The following is a 19,890-nucleotide window of genomic DNA, read 5'->3' as shown; positions in this document are numbered from 1 at the left end:
GAGCGAGACATTTTCTAAGATTTCTTAGCAATTAGAGGAAATAGAACAAAATCCTAGCAAACACTTTGTAGTATCTTCAAGAAGCTACGGCCTGATATTAAAAGCGGTATCTTCCGCTAATGAATGCTTGAGTACTCTTTATATAAATTTTTTATTTTAACATGGGATTTTCGAATTCCATCAGTCCACTTAATCACGCCCTTAAAGTACCATTTCTAAAAATAAAATATCTAGAAAGTGTCTTAGGAATGGTGAGGGGGTAACAGAGAGTTCCAGAGAGGCAGTAATAGTGTGACAGAGTGGGCGAATTGACATGATGTTTCACGTTGGGGGTGGCTTGTGAAAACATGAGCCATTGGATTTAATGCATGATTTTTATCAAGAAAATATCTGGAATGTGTCTTAGAATAATGCGGGGGTGCTAGAGGGTGCCAGAGGGCCCAGTCATAGTGTGGCATGGTGACTGTTTTTCCGACAAACCGATTGGTCATGGTGTATCATGAAGTGCTGAGTTGCAGAAACACGAGCCGTTGAATTTAATGTGTGATTTTATCATGAAAATATCTTAGAAATGAAGAGGGGTGACAGAGGGGTCAGTTTTAGTTTGACACGGTGGAGTGAAATGTTACGATGCATCACGGAGGGTTGGCTTGTTAAAACATAAACCAATAAACATGATGCATGATTTTGAAGAGAAAATATCTGGAAAATATCTTAGGAATGATGAAGAGGGTGCTAGAGTGTGCCGGAGGGTCAGTAATAGTGTGGAATGGTGGCGTAAATTGACATGGTGCATTGGGAGTGGCTTGCAAAAAAAGTGAATCAATGGATTTAATGTATGAGTTTTAACAAGAAAATATTTGGAAGATATCTTAGGAATGATAATATGTATCACCGGGATGCCAAGGGTCAGGCACATATTGCCATGGTGGCGTGAATTGCTTGGACTAACATGTTCTACAGCTTAGAGTCAAGGTGGGAATTATTAAAATAATTTTTCAGAGGGGGGACTGAAATTCAACACCCGGTCAAAGAAATAACGTATTTTCATAAAGACCTCTCAGACATAACTCTTAATAAGGTTTAAATTTATCTCTAACAGCAACCCCCTTCTGAAATCGGTTGCTAGGGGCCCCCATTGGTTAGGTTTGGGGCCCGTTGGAATCGCTTACTAGGGGGCTCCCCGGTTGGATTGAATGCTATGACTCCCCAGTGGAATTGGTTGGTAGGCTTACAGCCTTTTTTAATTCATAGTTCTTTTTGCTTATACTTTATTCTTATAAGTTTTTTTTACGTTTTGTTTTTTCTGTTGTTCAATTTTAACTGCTTCTTCAGTGATTTCATGATTTTACAACATTTTTTTATTAATAAAATTTTGTATGTGCGAAAGCCTTCATTCTTTAGATTTCTTGTTTCAGGATAGAACTTCGATAGGTAATCGTTTACCCAATTGAAGTACTTTTTAGCCTATTTACATAAGGATGCTCATTCAAGAATGCCCTTAATATAAGTGTAAAATTCTGCGTGGTGAAGAGGAAAAGAAAGAGTTTTGAACGTATATGAAGGTGTATCATATTCTAGCCGTAATGATAGCCTCGCTTTTATTTTACTTCTGAGAGTACATTCAAGTTCCAATAGAGTAAAGACTCTATTACTACAAAAATATGTTATGAAGAAGCCCCAATATTATCTGATAACACTCTCTAAAGCATTACTTAAGACGCATGGGCATACCAAATGTAAAAGTGAGACAATAAGCTCCCCGATTGGGAAACACCTTATTATGTAGAGTTTATTAGCCGAATCAAAATTTTAGAAAGGCTTTCATAGTCCAGCTGGCTAGCGCTCAATTCCATTGAGGGGGAATCCCTTCCGAATCCTAATGTTGACATAAAATCTTTGGAATATAAAGGTTTCCTGAGAAAAACAACTTGAAAGAAAATAAAATCTTAAAAAGAAAAAAAAGCTTTGAAAAAAAACGCCGTGAAGGGAAATGGAATTTATTAAAGTATTATGTAAATTCCCACGAGTGTCCTCCTTATTTTCAGGCAGGGACCCCCCGCAGGTCCCTGGAGAAGCAAGTCACGTTAGAATTCGTCATCCTTAACATAAGTAAACTTTCACTATTACCTAAGAACTAAATAAATCGTGAAAAAGGTTGTGAAGAAGTTTAAACAAAAGTGTCATGGTCGGGATTTGAAGCGATACGGCTCTCATCAAATAGATTGAGGCATTACTACTGTGGTGACTGTTAATCTCTACAACAAAAAGATCTGTATTGACTCCCTGGGGCCAAAGCACCCCTTTCCCCTAGCCTCGACCATAGAGATATCCCAGCTCCTTAGAAACTGTAAATGTCCAGATTATACTAAACTATACTAGAATATAGTCATTTTTTTGCTCACCTCGCCCACCTTGAAGTATTAAGCCCCTGGCCCAAAATTAATTCTAGCGTCCGTGCTTGGTCAGCAAGGTCAGGTCTTTGCAGTTTTCGATTTTGCCATTTTCTATTACTAATTATGAATCATTTTCACAATGAGTCATAACTTTTCTAATGAAATTATAGGTTTTTACTGACTCCTTAGAAACTATGAGCCGTTTTTCCTTCGTCGAAAAATGGAACAATAATTTGCGACACATTTGAATCCAAACGGTATAAGTAATGAAACTAAAACAAAGATCCCCTGATTAAACTGTGGCTTAAGGTGTTTTTTCTCCCTGAGAAAAAGAACTTTCCAAAATACTTGTTTACATTTACTTTGTATGATTAATGGAACTGAATTTGGAAAAAGTAAAAGTTTATATCACGATTTTTTTTTCTTTTGATAGCCTAATATCAGTAAAACAATTACTAATCCCAAATACCAAAGTTTTACACACACACAAAAAAAAATATTATTACCTCCCAAAAATGGAAAGGACAGGAAATTTCTTCGTCTAATTCAAATTAAATGTAATTAAACATTCAACAGAGTATGAAATTCAAATTCTATTTTATATCTTTTATTATAATCAACAAATCGATAGAAATAAAGATAATAATAGAAATAGCAATAACAATAATAATAAATGAATAAAGATGACAAAAATTAATAGTCGAGGTTTCAAGCTCCCATCTGCAAAAATGTGGATTTTTTTTAGCCTGACGAAAGATCACGGATGCGTATGTATTTGTTTTGTTGTTGCTGTTGTTGTTTTTCCAGTGGTCTGGACCATTTTTTCCAATGGTCCTAAATATCGGAAAGAGGCTCATTCGAATGGAAATTAAAAGTTATAGTACCCTTCTTAAGTGACCAAACAGATTGGGGGTAGCAAGCTTCTTTCCACGCCCTTTTCCCCCAAAGATGTCCCATCAAAATCTTGAGATTTTTTAGCCAATTTAAATGGGTTTTAGGGCAGTACACAACTTTTTTGTTCGACATTACCATCGACAAAATGTCGGTTTTGTCGGAAAAACAGGGGAAGCGTCGGATAATTTGCCCCCAACTGCGCACTGTACTATCAGCTGAAGGCTGAAAATCAGGAGATCGATACCTACGCTGCATAGATCATTGGTCAGCATGCGAAAAAGTTACATGTTTTAAAGTTTTAGCCAGGGTGAACCGTTAAAACCAATAACTACACCTTCAAACTAAAGCTATATATTCTTAAAATAAGCTTTATATTCTTATATAATATTCTTTATACTATATTCTCTATATTCTTATATAATATTATATATATATATATATATATATATATATATATATACATATATATATATATATATATATATATATATATATATATATATATATATATAAACTTATATTATAACTAAATTATATTATAACTTCATATAACTTATATTCTTAATATTAGCTATATTTTTTTAGCTATATATTCTTGGTTCCATATGTTTTGGCTTTTGTTTTCTTCTTTTTTTTTACTACTTTTGTTTTTTTCTGAGTTAGGTGCCCGCAATCACCTTCAATCACCGCAATCACCTTTCATCAAAAATTGAATTATCGATTTTCTAAGATATAAAGGCTGTGTAAGTTGCATTTAATCAGGTGAAACAAGCAGATTTCATGTGCACTCTCTTTGTTACCTGTTTAACCGACAATAGACAACCAATCCTTCCTGTTGCTGGCGTCAATTTATAAGATTTTAGGGGGGCGGGCGTATTTTTCAGTATCTAGGGAGGGGGTCAAATTTTTTCAATTTTATCAAATCAAAAATACTAAAATGAATTTTTCGATAATATTCCGAAAAAGATGTTTTTCAGATCTAGAGGGAGTCCAGCCCCCCATGCTCCCTCACAGATCGATGACACTTCTATCTAAATTCAACTTGCCTAAGATGGTATAAGAAAGAAATTATTTTTTACCTGTACTCTTCTCATCAATTGTTAGAACTAGCATAGTTTGAATCGCATCTACAGTCTGACACTTTCTATCTAAATTGAGTTATTTCTCTTTATTTTAAAATTCAGCTTTCGTGTTCTAAACAGTTCTAATCCCTTATTCGTTTTTCTGTCTTTGAGACACGCCTATCAGTAATAGCTAACCAATTTTAATGTCAACCAAGGATAGAGATGTCACATTCAAAAAACGAAATAAACCAATAAATATATATGAGGATATCAATGAGCGGCACGCGAAGAAGGGCATTCTTTTTGGAAGGAGAAAATAAACATAAACAATCTATTGATACCTTTTTAGGCAGGCATAGTGGCAGGATTTTTGTTTATGGGGGGGGATTAATAGAAATAATCTGATAATGTGAAAGAGTCCAAAAACATTGAAAATTTCAGGATTTCGTGGGATCCTTGCCACGATCCCCCTCCTCTGGATAGGAACCCGCACTCAAGGACTAAGGCCAATTACATATTTAGATTTGGATAAGTCCAATTATTAGAATTTAGATAAGGCCAATTGACATATTTAGGTTTGCAATGGGAATACTTTTCCCAATAATGGCAAGGGTAATGCTTTTTTACAATCTTATTCGCCTTCCTTTAATATATGGGTTTCTAGGTCTACCCTGAATACAATTGTAATGACACCTTTGTCCGTGGTTAATTTACAAAGAAAGTTTTTTTTCTGACGAGGATAAAGAGCAAAGTTAATACTTGCAATGAACAATATCTATAAAACTAGTGCAAACAAACTGATTGATGACAGTTCCCTATCTTTACAGTATATCTTTACAGGGGATCCTTGCCACGAGGTTCCTCCTCTGGATAGATACCTGTACTCAAGAACTATGGTACATTGCTGATAAATCAAGGTTTGTGATATGAAAACTATCCCCCAAAATTGCAAGGATAAGGTTTTTAATTTTTTTTGAAGACAAATTTTGAAAAAAAAACCAAAAACATAAAAGATAATTTCAGGCCCATTCATAATGAAATTTTGGTAATACTCAAGCCTATCGCTAATTTGAGCCTAACAGAATTTTAATAAAATTCTCTAATTGGCAGGAAAATGTTATGACCAATTTTGATTTACTTAAAGTAGGGCTAGCTAAATCCCAATTATAGTAAAATCTGTTCTAATCTAAAAAAAAACTTTAAATCTGCGGCCATATTACAAGCAAACAAAGTATTTCTTGTAAGAATTAATTCAAGACAGGGCATTAGTCAGTATTTTACATAAAAATAGGGAGAGATGGGAACTAATTTATGAAAATTTGGGGAGGGGGAACTTTTATTGTTTTCCCCATAAAAATACCAAAAACAGATATTTTTCTGATCAAATTGTAATAAAATGTATTTTTGAATCTAAAGGAGGTGGGCTCAAATAATCTAAAGATATTCCCCCTCTCAGTTGAAACCCCTTGAGGAAAAAGCGAATGGAGACCTTTCCTTGAGAACAGTCAAATTCACATTTCCTGTGTCCATACAACGCTATATAAATCAAGACGTTAAACGTCTTATATCCGTCCTTGCATTATATCAATTCAAGGTCTTAACTGCTCATGCAACACTTAGGAACAAAGACGATATCTTTCGGCAAGACTTAATTTGAAGGACAGAATTGTAACTGAAATTTTGCAAACAAGAAACCAGCGAAAACTCAACAAAAGCCTCAAACTATGCAAAAGTAGACGGTTGGACTTTCACTTGAGAAGATTTGCGGATTTTGGTCTTAAAACCAAAATTGTAATTACATCTCCTTAAGCCTAATGATAGGCAGAATTTGCTTTATGGATAATGTAACGGAATTTTCTGACCCAGAATTTTGCGATCATATAAGATTACAAGACAATTTTAGAAGCTCGAGTGCATAAACTAAAGAATACACGTTTTACTACGTTGTAGGAGGCCTAATGCAATCTGGCGGGGCGTAAAAAGAAATGCAGCCACTAACGTTATCAATAATAGGCTTTGGAAAACAACACTAGAGAAAATGAAACGTGCTTTGAAAAAACTTTATACTGGCCTTCAAAAAACGCAGTTAACGTTTTAATAAACCATTAAAAAACGTCAAACGTTTGCGATTTTTTTAAATACTTTATAATGCTTTAGAAACAAAATAATGGAGACTACAACAGAGAATTATGGAAAACAGGACGCCCAGAACGCATTATATTAAAGACCTAACCTAGTCTAACCAACTCTATATACTAAATATTTAATTAAAATATACCTGTATAGTAGTTTATCTCACTGAGACTAAGCTAATTATCTCCAAGTGCGGAAAGAGAAACTGGTTTTTATTCGGATCAAGAACTTCAATGTAGTCAGAATAACTGACGAGTACCGACAGATTTTCCCCCTTAAAACAACTTCTCCATTAAACTTCCAAATAATTTGACTTCGAATTCTCTATCCTCATTGAGTGCATAGCTTACAATTTCAATGCCCAGAATTACCTGCCCGAACAAATAACAATTTACAAACACAATAAATTTGTTAATTATTCAGAAAACATGACGCTTCCCTGGGTAAAATTGCGTTTTAGAAAGCCTTTTCGTACCTACCTTCTGGGACAGTTTTGCGCGCATGTCTCCTAGAAAATGCTGGTGAACGTGCCTTTTTGAGGATGAGAAAATGCAAACTGATTTTGACGTCAAATGAATCCCACCCTCTGAATCCAAGAATCATGACAGAAAGAAATGATTACCTCTTGGTTTTGAGATACAAAATTCAATCTATTTTACTGCAAAAATTTGGTGTTTCGGAAATAATACTGAAAACATGACAAATTATCTAGTCCGATCTTTTACAGAATAAAAAAGAAATGGATTTTATCTAGGGTTCAGACTTTCTGCACCGCCATCTTTTAAGTTTTTTCGTTGCATTTGGGTAGTTTGGAACAAAATTCAAAAATTCCACCTTAAAAACCATGTGCACCAATAAAATTAAAATTTATTTGTTGAACCCAGAATTACAAACCCCTCTTGCAAATTTTATACTAAAGAAATAAGAAATAATGAAGCATAACTTTAGCTGATAAAAATTTCAGACTGTATAGTCGAATTTAGTGTAATCATCTCCAAAAATAACTAATTCTACTTCTTGACACAATAAAAAAAAATTAATTTGTATAAATAACTTAGGCACTAAGAAAAACAAAAACAAATCACATTCTGACCAATGATCTGTGTAACGCGGGTACCGATCTCCTGATTCTCTGCCGTCGGGCAGTAATGCAATGCGTGGTTGGGGGAAAACCATCAGACACTTCGTGCCCCCCCCCCGGATTTCTCTAGGTACCCATTTAGAGCGGGGTAAACTCTAGATGAGCTTATAAAGCCAATTCGCTGACTCCCGTTCCATGCCACATAACCAGTGATGCAAGGACTCGAACCTCTGTTTTCAAATCTAGCGCGCAAACCCCTCGGCTAGAGTGATCGCCTGAAAGCCATCTTAGAACAATTAGAATACCTATAAGTCCCCTTTAAAAATGATTATGAATTCTGACATTGTTTATTTAGAAACTAAGAAAAACAAAACAAAAATTGCCTGAAAATCCCCTTAGAATGACTTGCAGGCCGAACGGAAACCAAACGAAACGGAGACCGATCTTAGCAAACTGAAAAAAATTCTAAGAATCATCTTAAATATCATATCTACAGCACATAATTTCCCTTGCGAGCATTTCGATATTTCAGACATTAATTATTTAGAAACAAATCAAAAATAAAATCACCTGAACCCATATTAGAATCATTTGAGTAACCGATATGCTCCCTTTCAAACATTTGGAAAATTCTGACATTAATCATTTATAAATATTTAAAAATTATCTAGAAATCATTTAGAAACGAAAAAAGCATCAAACAAAAAGAAAAGAAAAAAGAGTCAAAACGAAAAAAACATATGAAATCAGTGACATACACAAGGAGGGCTTTGGGGTCTGATCCACCTGAATTCCTAATTTTTCCGAAATTTCTGGATGCCTTATATTTCAAATAACAAATGAAATTTGTTTTACCTTAAGTCCCCCGTTTACTCTCCGAAAAAAAATCCCCCGAAAAAATTTAAGTCCCCCGAAAAAAAAAAAATCCCATTTACTGTCCGCCTGAAATAATATTAAAATGATCCGAGTAATCGCTAAAAAGTCAATGCACAGCAATATTTGAATAACTAAATTGAATTTTCGTCAAATTTGTTTTCTGGGTGACTCCCTTTCCGATCCTCATTATTCCCTTTTTATCCTCTTCAGTTGAGCCTCCAATCTCCACCAGAAGTTAATCACTATAAATATCCTTCAAATTGTAATTTTTGAGGAAAGAGGGATCCCTTTATCAACTAAAAATATCTTAAGTTCAATCAACAAATCAATTATTCTGGGCGATGCTTTTAGCCTCATATTTGGATTACAATTCTGGGAAATCACCACCCCCTCAATTTCCAATTTCTTCTAGCATGCGGCTTATTCTTTTTGGTGATGGAACCATTTCCACTAAAATGAACACAGTGAATAAAGTAGCCTAAATTTGAAGGAATCAAGCAAGCTGCTGTACAACAAAAACAGACCCCAGTAGAGGCAATTATTGAGGATAGAGGGCGACCACAGATGCGTTTTTTTTTGTTATTGAAACACCATCAACCAAGTATGATTGATCTAGGTTTATGGCCTTCTCTGCCAAAGTAAAGATTGGTACATCATACTACCAGGGACAGTAAAAATACAATTTTATTGTCTCCCTGGTTAAGTGGATACTTACCTAACATACACGTCACTCAAAATACGAAAAACTGGGAATTAAATTTTTATTGAGAAAATCCTCGATATGTAGTTATGCAGTTTTGGTAGTAGTGGGCGCTTTCTAAATATGAGCCAAAAATATACAAAAAGCCAAGGGTGCCAGACAGTTTAAGAAGGTTTTGTTGTTTTTGAAAACCAACAGATTCTTAATGTGCGATTTTTTATGGGCGAAAAGCATCACCAAATTCAGCGATTTAGTTTTGCCTACTGCTTTTCACAGTTCAACGTGAGTAGTGATACATCAATCTATTTAAACGCAGCTGTAATCCTGCTTTTACACGCAGCCCTATCCCTGCTTTTAAATGCAGCCCTATCTTGTCATTCTGTGACAGCTAGCAGGTGTTTGTTACGCCACAGGGAATGTTTTCTAAGAGATGCATGTGTATGTTTCGTAATTAGGAATGTTTTCTAAGAGATACAGCTGATTTCTATGTTTTCACAAAAATAAGGCGATCGGTGCTTCCTTAATCCAGGACTACCGTGGTTGTTACGTAATTGATAGTCTTTTAAAAACTTTCATGGCCTGCTAATGGGGGACCTTCAAGACACTGGACCCTAACGAGCAATCCCACCAGCCCCTTGGCATCCAATTCCATTGAGGCATTAGCAAGTAACTCCAATGGGGCCCTAGAATCCAACTCCATTGAGGCCCCCTAGCATCCAATTTCACCAAGGGCCCCTAACCTAACCATTGGCTGTCTCTAGCATCCAATTCAACCGGCGCCAAAGTATCCAACTCTAATGGGGATCTAACATCCAACTTCATCGGTCCCCTATCATTACCACTGGAGGGCCCTAGCAACGAATTCCAATGGGGGGCCCTAGCATCCAATTCCACCGGGAGCCATAACAGTCAATTCCAACTGGATCCTAGCATCCAATTAAACCGGTACCCCCTAACCTAACCACCGGGGCCCATAACATCCAATTCAATCAGGGCCCTAGTGAGAAATTCTAGTGGGGGCCCTAGCAACCAATTTTTCCAAGAAGACGTTTTTAAAGATGTTTCAAGATCTCTTTGGATGTCATGTAAATGTGGAATGTTTACTCATGTTAAGGATGACACATTCTAACAAGACTTGTTTCTTTAGGCCCCGTGGGGACTCCCCTCTTGTGACTGTGGATGGTGCACAAGTGGGGTGCTCGTAATGAAAATGCGCATATGGGCTCTTTCATTAATACTTAGAGATGTTTTTTTCTTTTAATGTTTTTTTCTCTTTTTTCCAGGGAGCCTTTATCTTCCAAAGATTTTATGTCCACATTAGTATTCGAAAGGGCCATTTCCATCCAATGGAACTGTGCCCTAGACAGCTGGGCTATGAAAACCTTTCTTATATTTTGAATTTACTAAATAACCATTCCACACGCGAAGAATTCTGTGTTCTCGCATACTAGAATAATTAAATTGGTCACATGATCCCAACCGTTTCAACATGAGAGCACAAGTATCCAAATCCTATTGATTTTGCTCCATTAGATACACCTGCCTAATAAAATGTTATTAATTGTCTAATATGATCTTTACAAGTTGATTTATATAGCAGATGTTACATAGAACTGGTATGAGATACTTCATAATGTAAATGATAACGTATTGAAAATTCATCCTGGAACAAGTAATCTAATAAGACACAGGCTTTTTATTGTAAATAAAAGTTTTATTAATAAAAACAAATTTAAAAGGAATTATTAAATCACAGATGGAGCAATTAAAACTCAAAAAAACGAAAAAAACTGATATAGCATGAATTATAAGCAAATAGAGCCATAAAATCACGCAAAGAGCAGTTAAAACTCAACAAAGGAAAAAAACAAAACGTGAAAAGCCTGATACAGGATTAAATGTAAGCAAAACAAACGTGAATTAAATAAATATGGGGTCCTATCAACCAACTCCAGAGGTGAGGGGGCTTGTTATTAGAGGTAAATTTAAGTCATATTCAGAGGCATTTCTGAGAGATTTAATGGAAATGTCACGTTTCTTTGAGCCAAGACTATGCATATTTCACGCCAACGTGACAATATTGGTAGACACACCCCCTATTGAGTGATTCTAGTGGGGTCACTCTAGCCTCTAATTCCACTAGGGGCCTAGAAACCCATTCCAATGGGACCCTAGCAAATAATTCCAGTGGGAGCCCCTAACATCATAATATGCTAGTAGGTTAGGTTAACTTAACCTAATCTATCCTGTTTATGTTACGTTAGATTAACCTAACCTACTAGTTTATCATAATAAATTCAATTTCACGAACAAAAATCAGAACGCATAAGTTCCATGAACAAAATCAGTTTCACGAGGAGAAAAAATCAATATACCAAGTTTCATGAAGAGAAAATCAATATACTACAATTTTCACAAACAAAAATCAGCCTGTTACTGAGTTCCCTGAATAAAATTAGTTTCACGAGGTGAAAAATCAATGTACAAGTTTCATCAGCAAAAATCAACATGTAATAAGTTTCATGAACAAAACCACCATGCACCAAGTTCCATATACAAAATAAATATCACGAGGAGAAAAATCAATCTACGAATTTCACGAAGAGAAAAATCAACATGCAACAGGTTTCACGAATAAAATCAGCACGCAAAAAGTTCTACGTACCCAAATCAGTACGCAGCAAGTTCCATGAACAAAATCGGTTTCACGAGGAGAATAGTCATTGTACAAGTTTCACGAAGAGAAAAATCAACACGCAGCAACTTTCTTGAACATTATCAGCACGCTACAAGTTCCATAAATAAAATCAGTTTCCCGAGCAGAAAAATCAATGTACAAGTTTCACGAAGAGTAAAAATCAGCATGCAACAACTTTTACGAACGAAAATCAGCAGGCAACAAGTTCCACGAACAAAAATCAGCACGCAACAAGTTCCACGAACAAAAATCAGCACGCAGCAATTTCCATTTAAAAAATCAGTTTTACGAGGATAAAAATCTATGTACAAGTTTCATGAGGAGAAAAATCAACATGCAACAAGTTTCACGGACAAAAATTAGCACTCAGCAAGTTCTACAAAAAAAACAGCACGCAAGAAGTTTCGTGAACAAAATCAGTGTTACGAGCAGAAAAAACAATTTAAAAATTTCACAAAGAGAAAAACCAACATGCAACAAGTTTCACGAACAAAAATCAGTACTCAACAAGTTCAACGAACAAAACTTACCATGCAAGAAAATCAATGAAGAAAATCAGTTTTTAGAGGAGAGAAATCAATGTACAAGTTTCACGAATAGAAAAATCAACATTAAAAAGTTTCACAAACAAAAATCAGCACGCTACAAGTTTCATGGACAAAATCAGTGCCAGGAAGAGAAAAATCAATATACAAGTTTCACGAAGAGAAAAATCAACAAGCAAGAGGTTTCACGAATAAAAATCAGCACGCGACAAGTTCCATGAACAAAAATCGGCACATAATTAGTTCCATGGACAAAATCAGTTTCACGAGGAGAAATATTAATGTACAAGTTTCACGAAGAGAGAAATCAGCATGCAACAATTTTCACGAACAAAAATCAGCACGCATCAAGTTCCACGAACAAAAATAAGCACGCAACATTTTCCGTTAACAAAATCAGTTTCACGAGGTGAAAAATCAATGTATAAATTTTACAAAGAGAAAAATTAACCTGCAACAAGTTTCACGAACAAAAATCAGCAAGCATCAAGTTCCAGAAACAAAAAATCAGCACACACCAAGTGCAATGTGAGTGTTTTTTTCTTCCGATGTAAAAATGATATTAATCAAAAATGTGTAATAAACTAGCTATTGTAAATGGCCAGCCACAGATTACCACGGAGGCAGCCGCATAAAAAATCTTGGAAGTAATGGAACTTGGAGTGGAATTAGCTGAATTGGAATTGGGGAATTGGGGACGAAAGGGGAGAAACTGAACTGACACAACCAGAGCCAGATTCGGATTCGCTTAAACCAGGGTAGAAGCCAGCAGAATTTGAGGTGGAACCGTTGTAACCGAGGGTCGAAAGCGGGGGAAGCAGAATTGGATATCGCATTATTAAAAAAAATATTTGAAAAAATGTCTTAGGAATGATGATCGGGTGTCAGAAGGTCAGTCATACTGCGGCATGATGTTGTGAAATGACCTGATATGTCACGGAGGGTTGGCTTGCGAAAACATGAACCAATGGATTTAAGGCACGATTTTCAACAAGAAAATATTTAGAAAGTGTCTTATGAACGATAATATGTATCATAGGGATGCAAAAAGCCAGCCATGTATTAACATGGTGGTGAATTGCCGTGGAGGGCATCACGTTGAGGGGTGGTGGAGGGTGCCATTTGACATCTAAAGTGTGACATGGTCACGTGAATTGCTTGGACTAACGTGTTCTACATCTTAAAGTTAAGGTGACAGGTGTTAAAAGAATTTTTCAGCGTTGGGGTACCGAAATCTAACGTCCAGTGAATGAAATGAGACATTTTCATTAAGACCTCTCAGAAATAGCTCAATATAGTTTAAATTTATCTCTAATATTAACCCTCCTCCTCTTGAATTGCTGGCTAGGGTGGGCCAACCAGAAATTGTCACGTTGGCATGAATATGCATAGTCTTGGCTCAAAAGAAACGTAGCATTTCCTTTAAAACCTCTCAGAAGTAACTCTTAATTTGATTTTAAATTATCTCGTAGGGGGTTGGTCAGCCACATATTGTCAAGGTGGCGTGAAATATGCCTAGTCTTGACTAAAAGAAAACGTGGCATTTCCATTAAAACTTCTCAGAAATGTCACTTAATATGGCTTAAATTTGCCATATTTGGCAACGCTGGTGAAATTGGATACTAGGGGCCCCCAAATGGAATTGGATTTTAGGGAACCATTGGAATTACTTACTAGGGTGCTGGTGGAATTGCTCGTAAGGGGTCTGGTGTCTTGAAGTTCCCCTACTAGCGGGCCTTAAAGATTTTGAAAGACTCTTTATTACTTAAACACTACGGTAATCCTGGAGTAAGGAAGCCCTAACCCTTGTAGGTTTTTGAAACAAACAATCAGCTGTATATCTTAGAAAAACTTCCCAATTACGTGATATGCACCTTCATCTCTTAGAAAACATACCCTATGACGTAACAAACACCTTCTGGCTATCATGGAATGACGGGATAGCGCTGCCGTTAACCAGATTGAGGCATCTCTACTAACGGGGCAATATTGACGAAAAGTGATATTGCCGTAAAAACTTCAAAACTTTGAAACGAGCAAAAGGAACATCACAGTAAGTTGCTGTTTTTTGCCATGAATACACCCTATTGAGGGGATGGGGGAGGGGAATTCCCTTGTTTTACTCTCCTTGAAACTTATAAGATTGGAAATGCCTATACGAAAATCCTATACTGATGCTATTTTTTTAATGGATAGATGACAAAATTCATCAGCTATATTTTGTTTGGATTGTCACGTACTAGCCAAATACAGAGAAATTTATTTTGGGGATGAAATGGGGGGAGGCACGAATAATGGACAATTTTGCTGGTAGAGGTATATACCTAAGGAGTCCTTGCGTATATAACATTTGAAAGTAAACAAAATCAAAAACGGTAAATAAGCCAATTATACTTGTATTACAAAAAAATTGTATGTAGCTAAGAAATTCTGGGGGGGGGGCAGGCCTGAATATCTCTGCTTTTGAGTTTGAATTTACATATGACGAACATATATAAACTTAAATTCAAAATAATTTAAGTTTTAAAACGTTATTCGGAAGTGTTGGAGGCTACTTTTTCGAAATTTCAATATATCACGATTTAATACATTTAATGATTTTACAATTTTATAATTCTTTCATATTTTTTTTGGCTTGTTATTTTTTGTTCGCACATAGTTCGTTTATTTTATTAGTTGAATCACCCCACTCTAAAATGCCACTCCACTTTAAAAATTCTTTTTGCCTCCCTGGTCGTATTGCAGTTGCAGAGTAACCCCACTCCTCACAACTACACTGGAAGTTCATTATGCTTGGTTTTGCAATAGATAATAACTTTTTAAACATATTGTTTACATAAAAAAATGAAATTAAAAACCCAAAAAGCAAAACTTATCTAAAAGAAATTAAAAAGAAAGATCAAAATTTATATTTGTGATTTTTTTCAGTTGGGGGTTACAGCTTCAGTGTAGCTGTAATAATTCAAGGGCGTAACCTGACATTTCTTTGAGAATGGGGTTTCTTAGCCTACATTCTCAAACTCAATACGTTGTGTTAATGTGTTCAGTCTGCTCTCCTGTTGTCAGAATCTCGAGACGTTTTATCCAAATACATTTTATTTCTCTTTCTCATTTTTACAAGTTTGTTTACATTTTCTCATTTTTAAAATCTCTTTTTTCTCTCTTTCTCATTTACTTTCTCATTTTTAAAATCTCATTTTGATTTTCAGAATCATAATTTGGCACAAAACTCCTGTTTTTAATATACATTGGATGCATCAAACAGAGCGACCCGGCTCAATAGTAAACGAAACTCTAAAAAACGGAATTTTGATACTAATAGATACAAAAGAATCATATTCTTATGGTGATTTTAAATATATAAGTTTCATCAAATTTAGTCTTACATATCAAAAGTTACAAGCCTGAGGAAAAGTTGCCCCTAAAAGTAATAGAATCACTGTTTTATAAAGTAGAATTGAGAGAAAGAGTCAAGCTTTAGCGTAAAGAGCGAGGCGTTGAGGAGGGAATAGCCCCTTTCATACTCGGAGTAATTTCGGTTCGTCTCAAGTTTTAATGTTGCTCCTTACTTTCAGTTAAAAAACTTGTTTTTTTATTTAATTTGCAGAAAGAACTGATTTTTAGCAATAGTAAAAATAAAACATGACACGAGTTTTCTAGTTTTCGCTTTCCGGTAAAGTTAATGCTTTGTAACTTAACGCCTTAAGAATTAGTGCATCAGAACTTACTCGGTGTTAGAAATTTGGCGGTCCTCTACCAAATCCGAGTATTTTTAGCTACCAATAGATCCCCCCCTCTTTATATTGAAACGGTAAGACCAACGGTAGCTCAGGATTTTTTCATTTGCTATACTTTCTATTTACGATGTAATATCATACAGCGGTAAAAACCGATTTCGTCTATATTCTGCAACAAAAATCTATTATGGACACCCTAGAATTACAAAACCTAGTCTAAGGGGTACCAAATGGGGTGGGGGACAAGAAAGCCCTTTCTGGATTTTGAAAATGCCTTTTTTTTATTTACACTAAGGGAATCGAAAATACTAAAATGGCCCCTTCTCAATATTTGTAAAATACTGTTTTATATCTTCATTTTAAGAATCCACAATAAATCCTTGCCCCCCCACCCACCTACAGTCTGTATTTTCTTGAATTGGTGTCATTGCTTAGTATATACTTCCGGCAAGTAATGGAGAGGTAAATACGGAAAAAATTTGACTTCAGAAAATCTACAAACGAAATTCTGTATCTTCGTCTATATCACCTGCTCCAAAAATGAAAAAAAAAATCGGCATTTGTGATGATCTCAAAAAAATGTAAATACAGACACTAGGTTTTGGCACAGGGTTGCCAAACAGCACACAATGTCTAGTACTCCAGACAAAACAACATGAAGAAAATAATTGTTTTTGTCATTAAATAAAGTGCTTATTGAATATACTGAGAAGATAAAAAGATAATAATAAATTATTAAAATCTAGATTACGAAAATGTGACTAGTGCTACCAAAATGAGTTAATTTCAAATTCATATTCATTGTCGCTCTACAAATAACTGTTGATAACTATAAGAAGAGTTTTCGTGCACAGGGGTATCAATTCATAAAAATATAAGGGAGGGGATGGTATTTTTCTTATTTTAGTTACATGAAGGTACAAAAAAAAACTTTTTCAAAATCTAGAAAGGGTGCAATAAAAACTAGATGGGAAGTTACTACCTTGTCTATTGGCACCCCTGCTCCTTTGTGAGTAAACTATTTGCGTAAGATTTTGATTTTTTGCTGAGGCAGACAGACGTCTACAACTTCAAAATTAAAGCAAATTTTTCTGTGACAATGCTACGTATTTATTGAAAATACAGTTCTTGGAAATTAAACTAGATTAGGAAAATTTGCATAGTCTGCCAAATTAATTAATTTCTTAGTTATCTGAACTGTCACTCTGCAAATAAGTTTTGGAAACTATGGGAAAAATATTACATAAGAATTAAATTTTACTTAAAATATTTTAAGTAAAATTTTAAAAGGTTTAAAAATGGTTAATTGCTAATAAGCTGGGTAGTCAAATGAAATATTTGGAATTTTTGGGGACTTAATGATAAAAGTAGGTGAGCACAAATTCTGTCAGGAGGAGAGATCATATTTCGTGAGGGGGGAGGAGAGAGTTTTCCAAATTCCCCATAAATGCGCGAATTCTACGATAAATACATGTAATATCATTAAGCCCTTGATACTATTTTTTTGTGGGGGGACTTCCTTTATGCTTGCCTGCTCTGACATTCTAAGCAAAAATGAAAATAATGAATGGCCAAACATGTGACAAAACAGACTTGTCTTCTGATCATCTGTAACTAGATAGAGAGCTCATAATCACTCCCTTCCCCTAGAGAGAGTTAAAACTCCCCATGGTCCCCCCTCGGAAAATTAAATACTACAGATAAATTTATAATTTCTGTTTCGTAAGGCAAAAATATTTGAAGACAATTTTATTTGATTTCAGGACAAAAAGACCTTTTATATAGTTGACCCATGTTTTTAAAACTAGTTTAGGATGGCCCTTTCCCTACGTCACAAAATTGGTAGCTATCAGTTTCAGGCACGTACACATGTCTCTATTTCGAGGGACTGTAAATTGCAGGAGAGGGTCACACATAAAAAAAAACCACCAAGCATTGGGAAAATCTGAACAATTATATGACCAATCATGAAAATGCGGGAAGGGCACAAAGGCCCCCACTCTGAGCATGCAGCTGATTGGCCTTATTAAGTAAATAAGAAGTCATCACAGCACCATCTCATGGCAATTAAACTTCCCACACTCTAATGCGAGCCATAATCTTTACCCCCCCTTCCCTTGCAAAAACTGACAACTGTGTTTGGGGCTTCTATACAAACAATAAAAAAAGCAAAGAAAAGGAAAACTTTTCTTAAAAAGTTGAAAAAAAAATATTCTTTAATTCTTTGTCATGGCAGGTCACTATGATTTACGATTATCGGCTTCTATATAATTGAAGTTTATTTGGGATTAAAGTAGTTTTGATACTGAAAACTTAATTTTCTTACAATTTCTACGAGAAAAAGCACAATGCGCATTATTAGATAAATAGAAACTTCTAAACATCTCTAAGACCAAAACAAAAAATTCAGGAAACCAAATTTAACGAACTTTTTGACCTTTGCAAGTTAGGCTACGAACCTTAATTATGCAATCACTGCCACACATCGTTTTTGAAATACTACTGTGAACCCAATAGTGACAGCAATATCTTTCTCTATGGAAATAAAATATTTCACCCTTTCTTGTTTTATGAAGCAGTGTCGTGCCTGGAGTACTCTTGTCTACTGGATGGGCTTACCCAGATAGAAATAATTACGCTACCCAATGCTAACATACTATTTTGATTAGATGGCACTATCAATCTTGTTAAAAAACTAAAATAAAGACTTACGTGACATTTCGATGTTGCCTTAAAAGTATTAATAATATTAAGTTCAACAACTCGTTCCAAAAGGTTGAATTTTCTATTAAGACTGACAATATTATTAACTAATGTTAGTAGCTGGTGCAAGCCTTTTTCTTGCTGATAAGATAAAATAATTACTTAGTCTCGTGTAATTGGTTGATAATGCCCTATATGCAACAAAAAAATTAAAATGGAAATGATTCAGGTTCTATGATGAAAATGATGACGTAGACTAACAAAACATGAGATTGGAGATTCATAATCATGTTATTTCTAACAAACCTATATTAAAGTTTTTGTTTTAGAACATCTTTTTATCAGCTAACGGACTTAAATTTCTTAAGGTGATAACTTGAAATATCAACCTAAATGTGGTTTTGCAAATTAATGAGGGAGGTACAGCCCCTGGATTTAAAAGTACATTTTTAGGTTGTTCCATTAAAAAATCAACCCCAATCCCATATTTTGAAAAGTATCTTTTTCTTATCTTCCTTAGAAATAAAAAACTTCCTTGCCTCCCCCTCCCTTGCATTTTTGAGTTTTGAAAATACATTTTTATCTTCCTTGAAAATCGAAAAATCCTCGCCTTCCCGCTTTTTGTGAATAGGTGCCACTGCTTACATATAGCTACCTATCTTGTAGGCCCGGGAGGAATCCGTGCAGACACAATTAACTCGGATGAGGTCAAAATGGTTTTGAGGTTGTTTTTTTTAACTGTAAATCAAAAAATTAGGAACTGCCAAAACTATACTATTAGATACTGGCCATATGGAAATCCACGATCTTATGAAATGCAGAATGAACTCAGTTACGTGAACGAGGGACGTACAGAGGGGTGAGGCCCCAGGGATTGGCCCCGCCCAAATTCTAGATTTTCCAAAATTTCGGGGCACATCTTGTTCCCAGTTATCAATTTATCAATAAAATTTGTCTTGTATTATCGCACCCAAAAAAAAAAATCATGTCTATTTGTCTGAACTGAACCTCTTGAGCTTTGTTAGTTGAAGGAACTATTGGTTTGAAATAAATGGATATACCC

General features: G+C 35.2%; 1 protein-coding gene across 1 annotated transcript in view; it reads right to left on the bottom strand.

The window, feature by feature from the left end:
• The window catches only part of LOC136038548 (protein krueppel-like), a 77,173-nt gene extending 58,255 nt beyond the window's left edge, over nucleotides 1-18,918 (bottom strand). Inside the window, exon 1 of the mRNA XM_065721710.1 lies at nucleotides 18,837-18,918. Within this exon, the coding sequence (XP_065577782.1) occupies nucleotides 18,837-18,843 (7 nt within the window). The 5' untranslated portion in view covers nucleotides 18,844-18,918. The remainder of the gene's footprint in view (nucleotides 1-18,836) is intronic.
• Nucleotides 18,919-19,890: the final 972 nt, after the last annotated feature.

Source organism: Artemia franciscana, chromosome 18, assembly GCF_032884065.1.
Source record: "Artemia franciscana chromosome 18, ASM3288406v1, whole genome shotgun sequence".
NCBI lineage: Eukaryota > Metazoa > Arthropoda > Branchiopoda > Anostraca > Artemiidae > Artemia > Artemia franciscana.
Note: the sequence above shows the minus strand (reverse complement) of the source record. Positions and strands in the feature narration are given on the sequence as shown.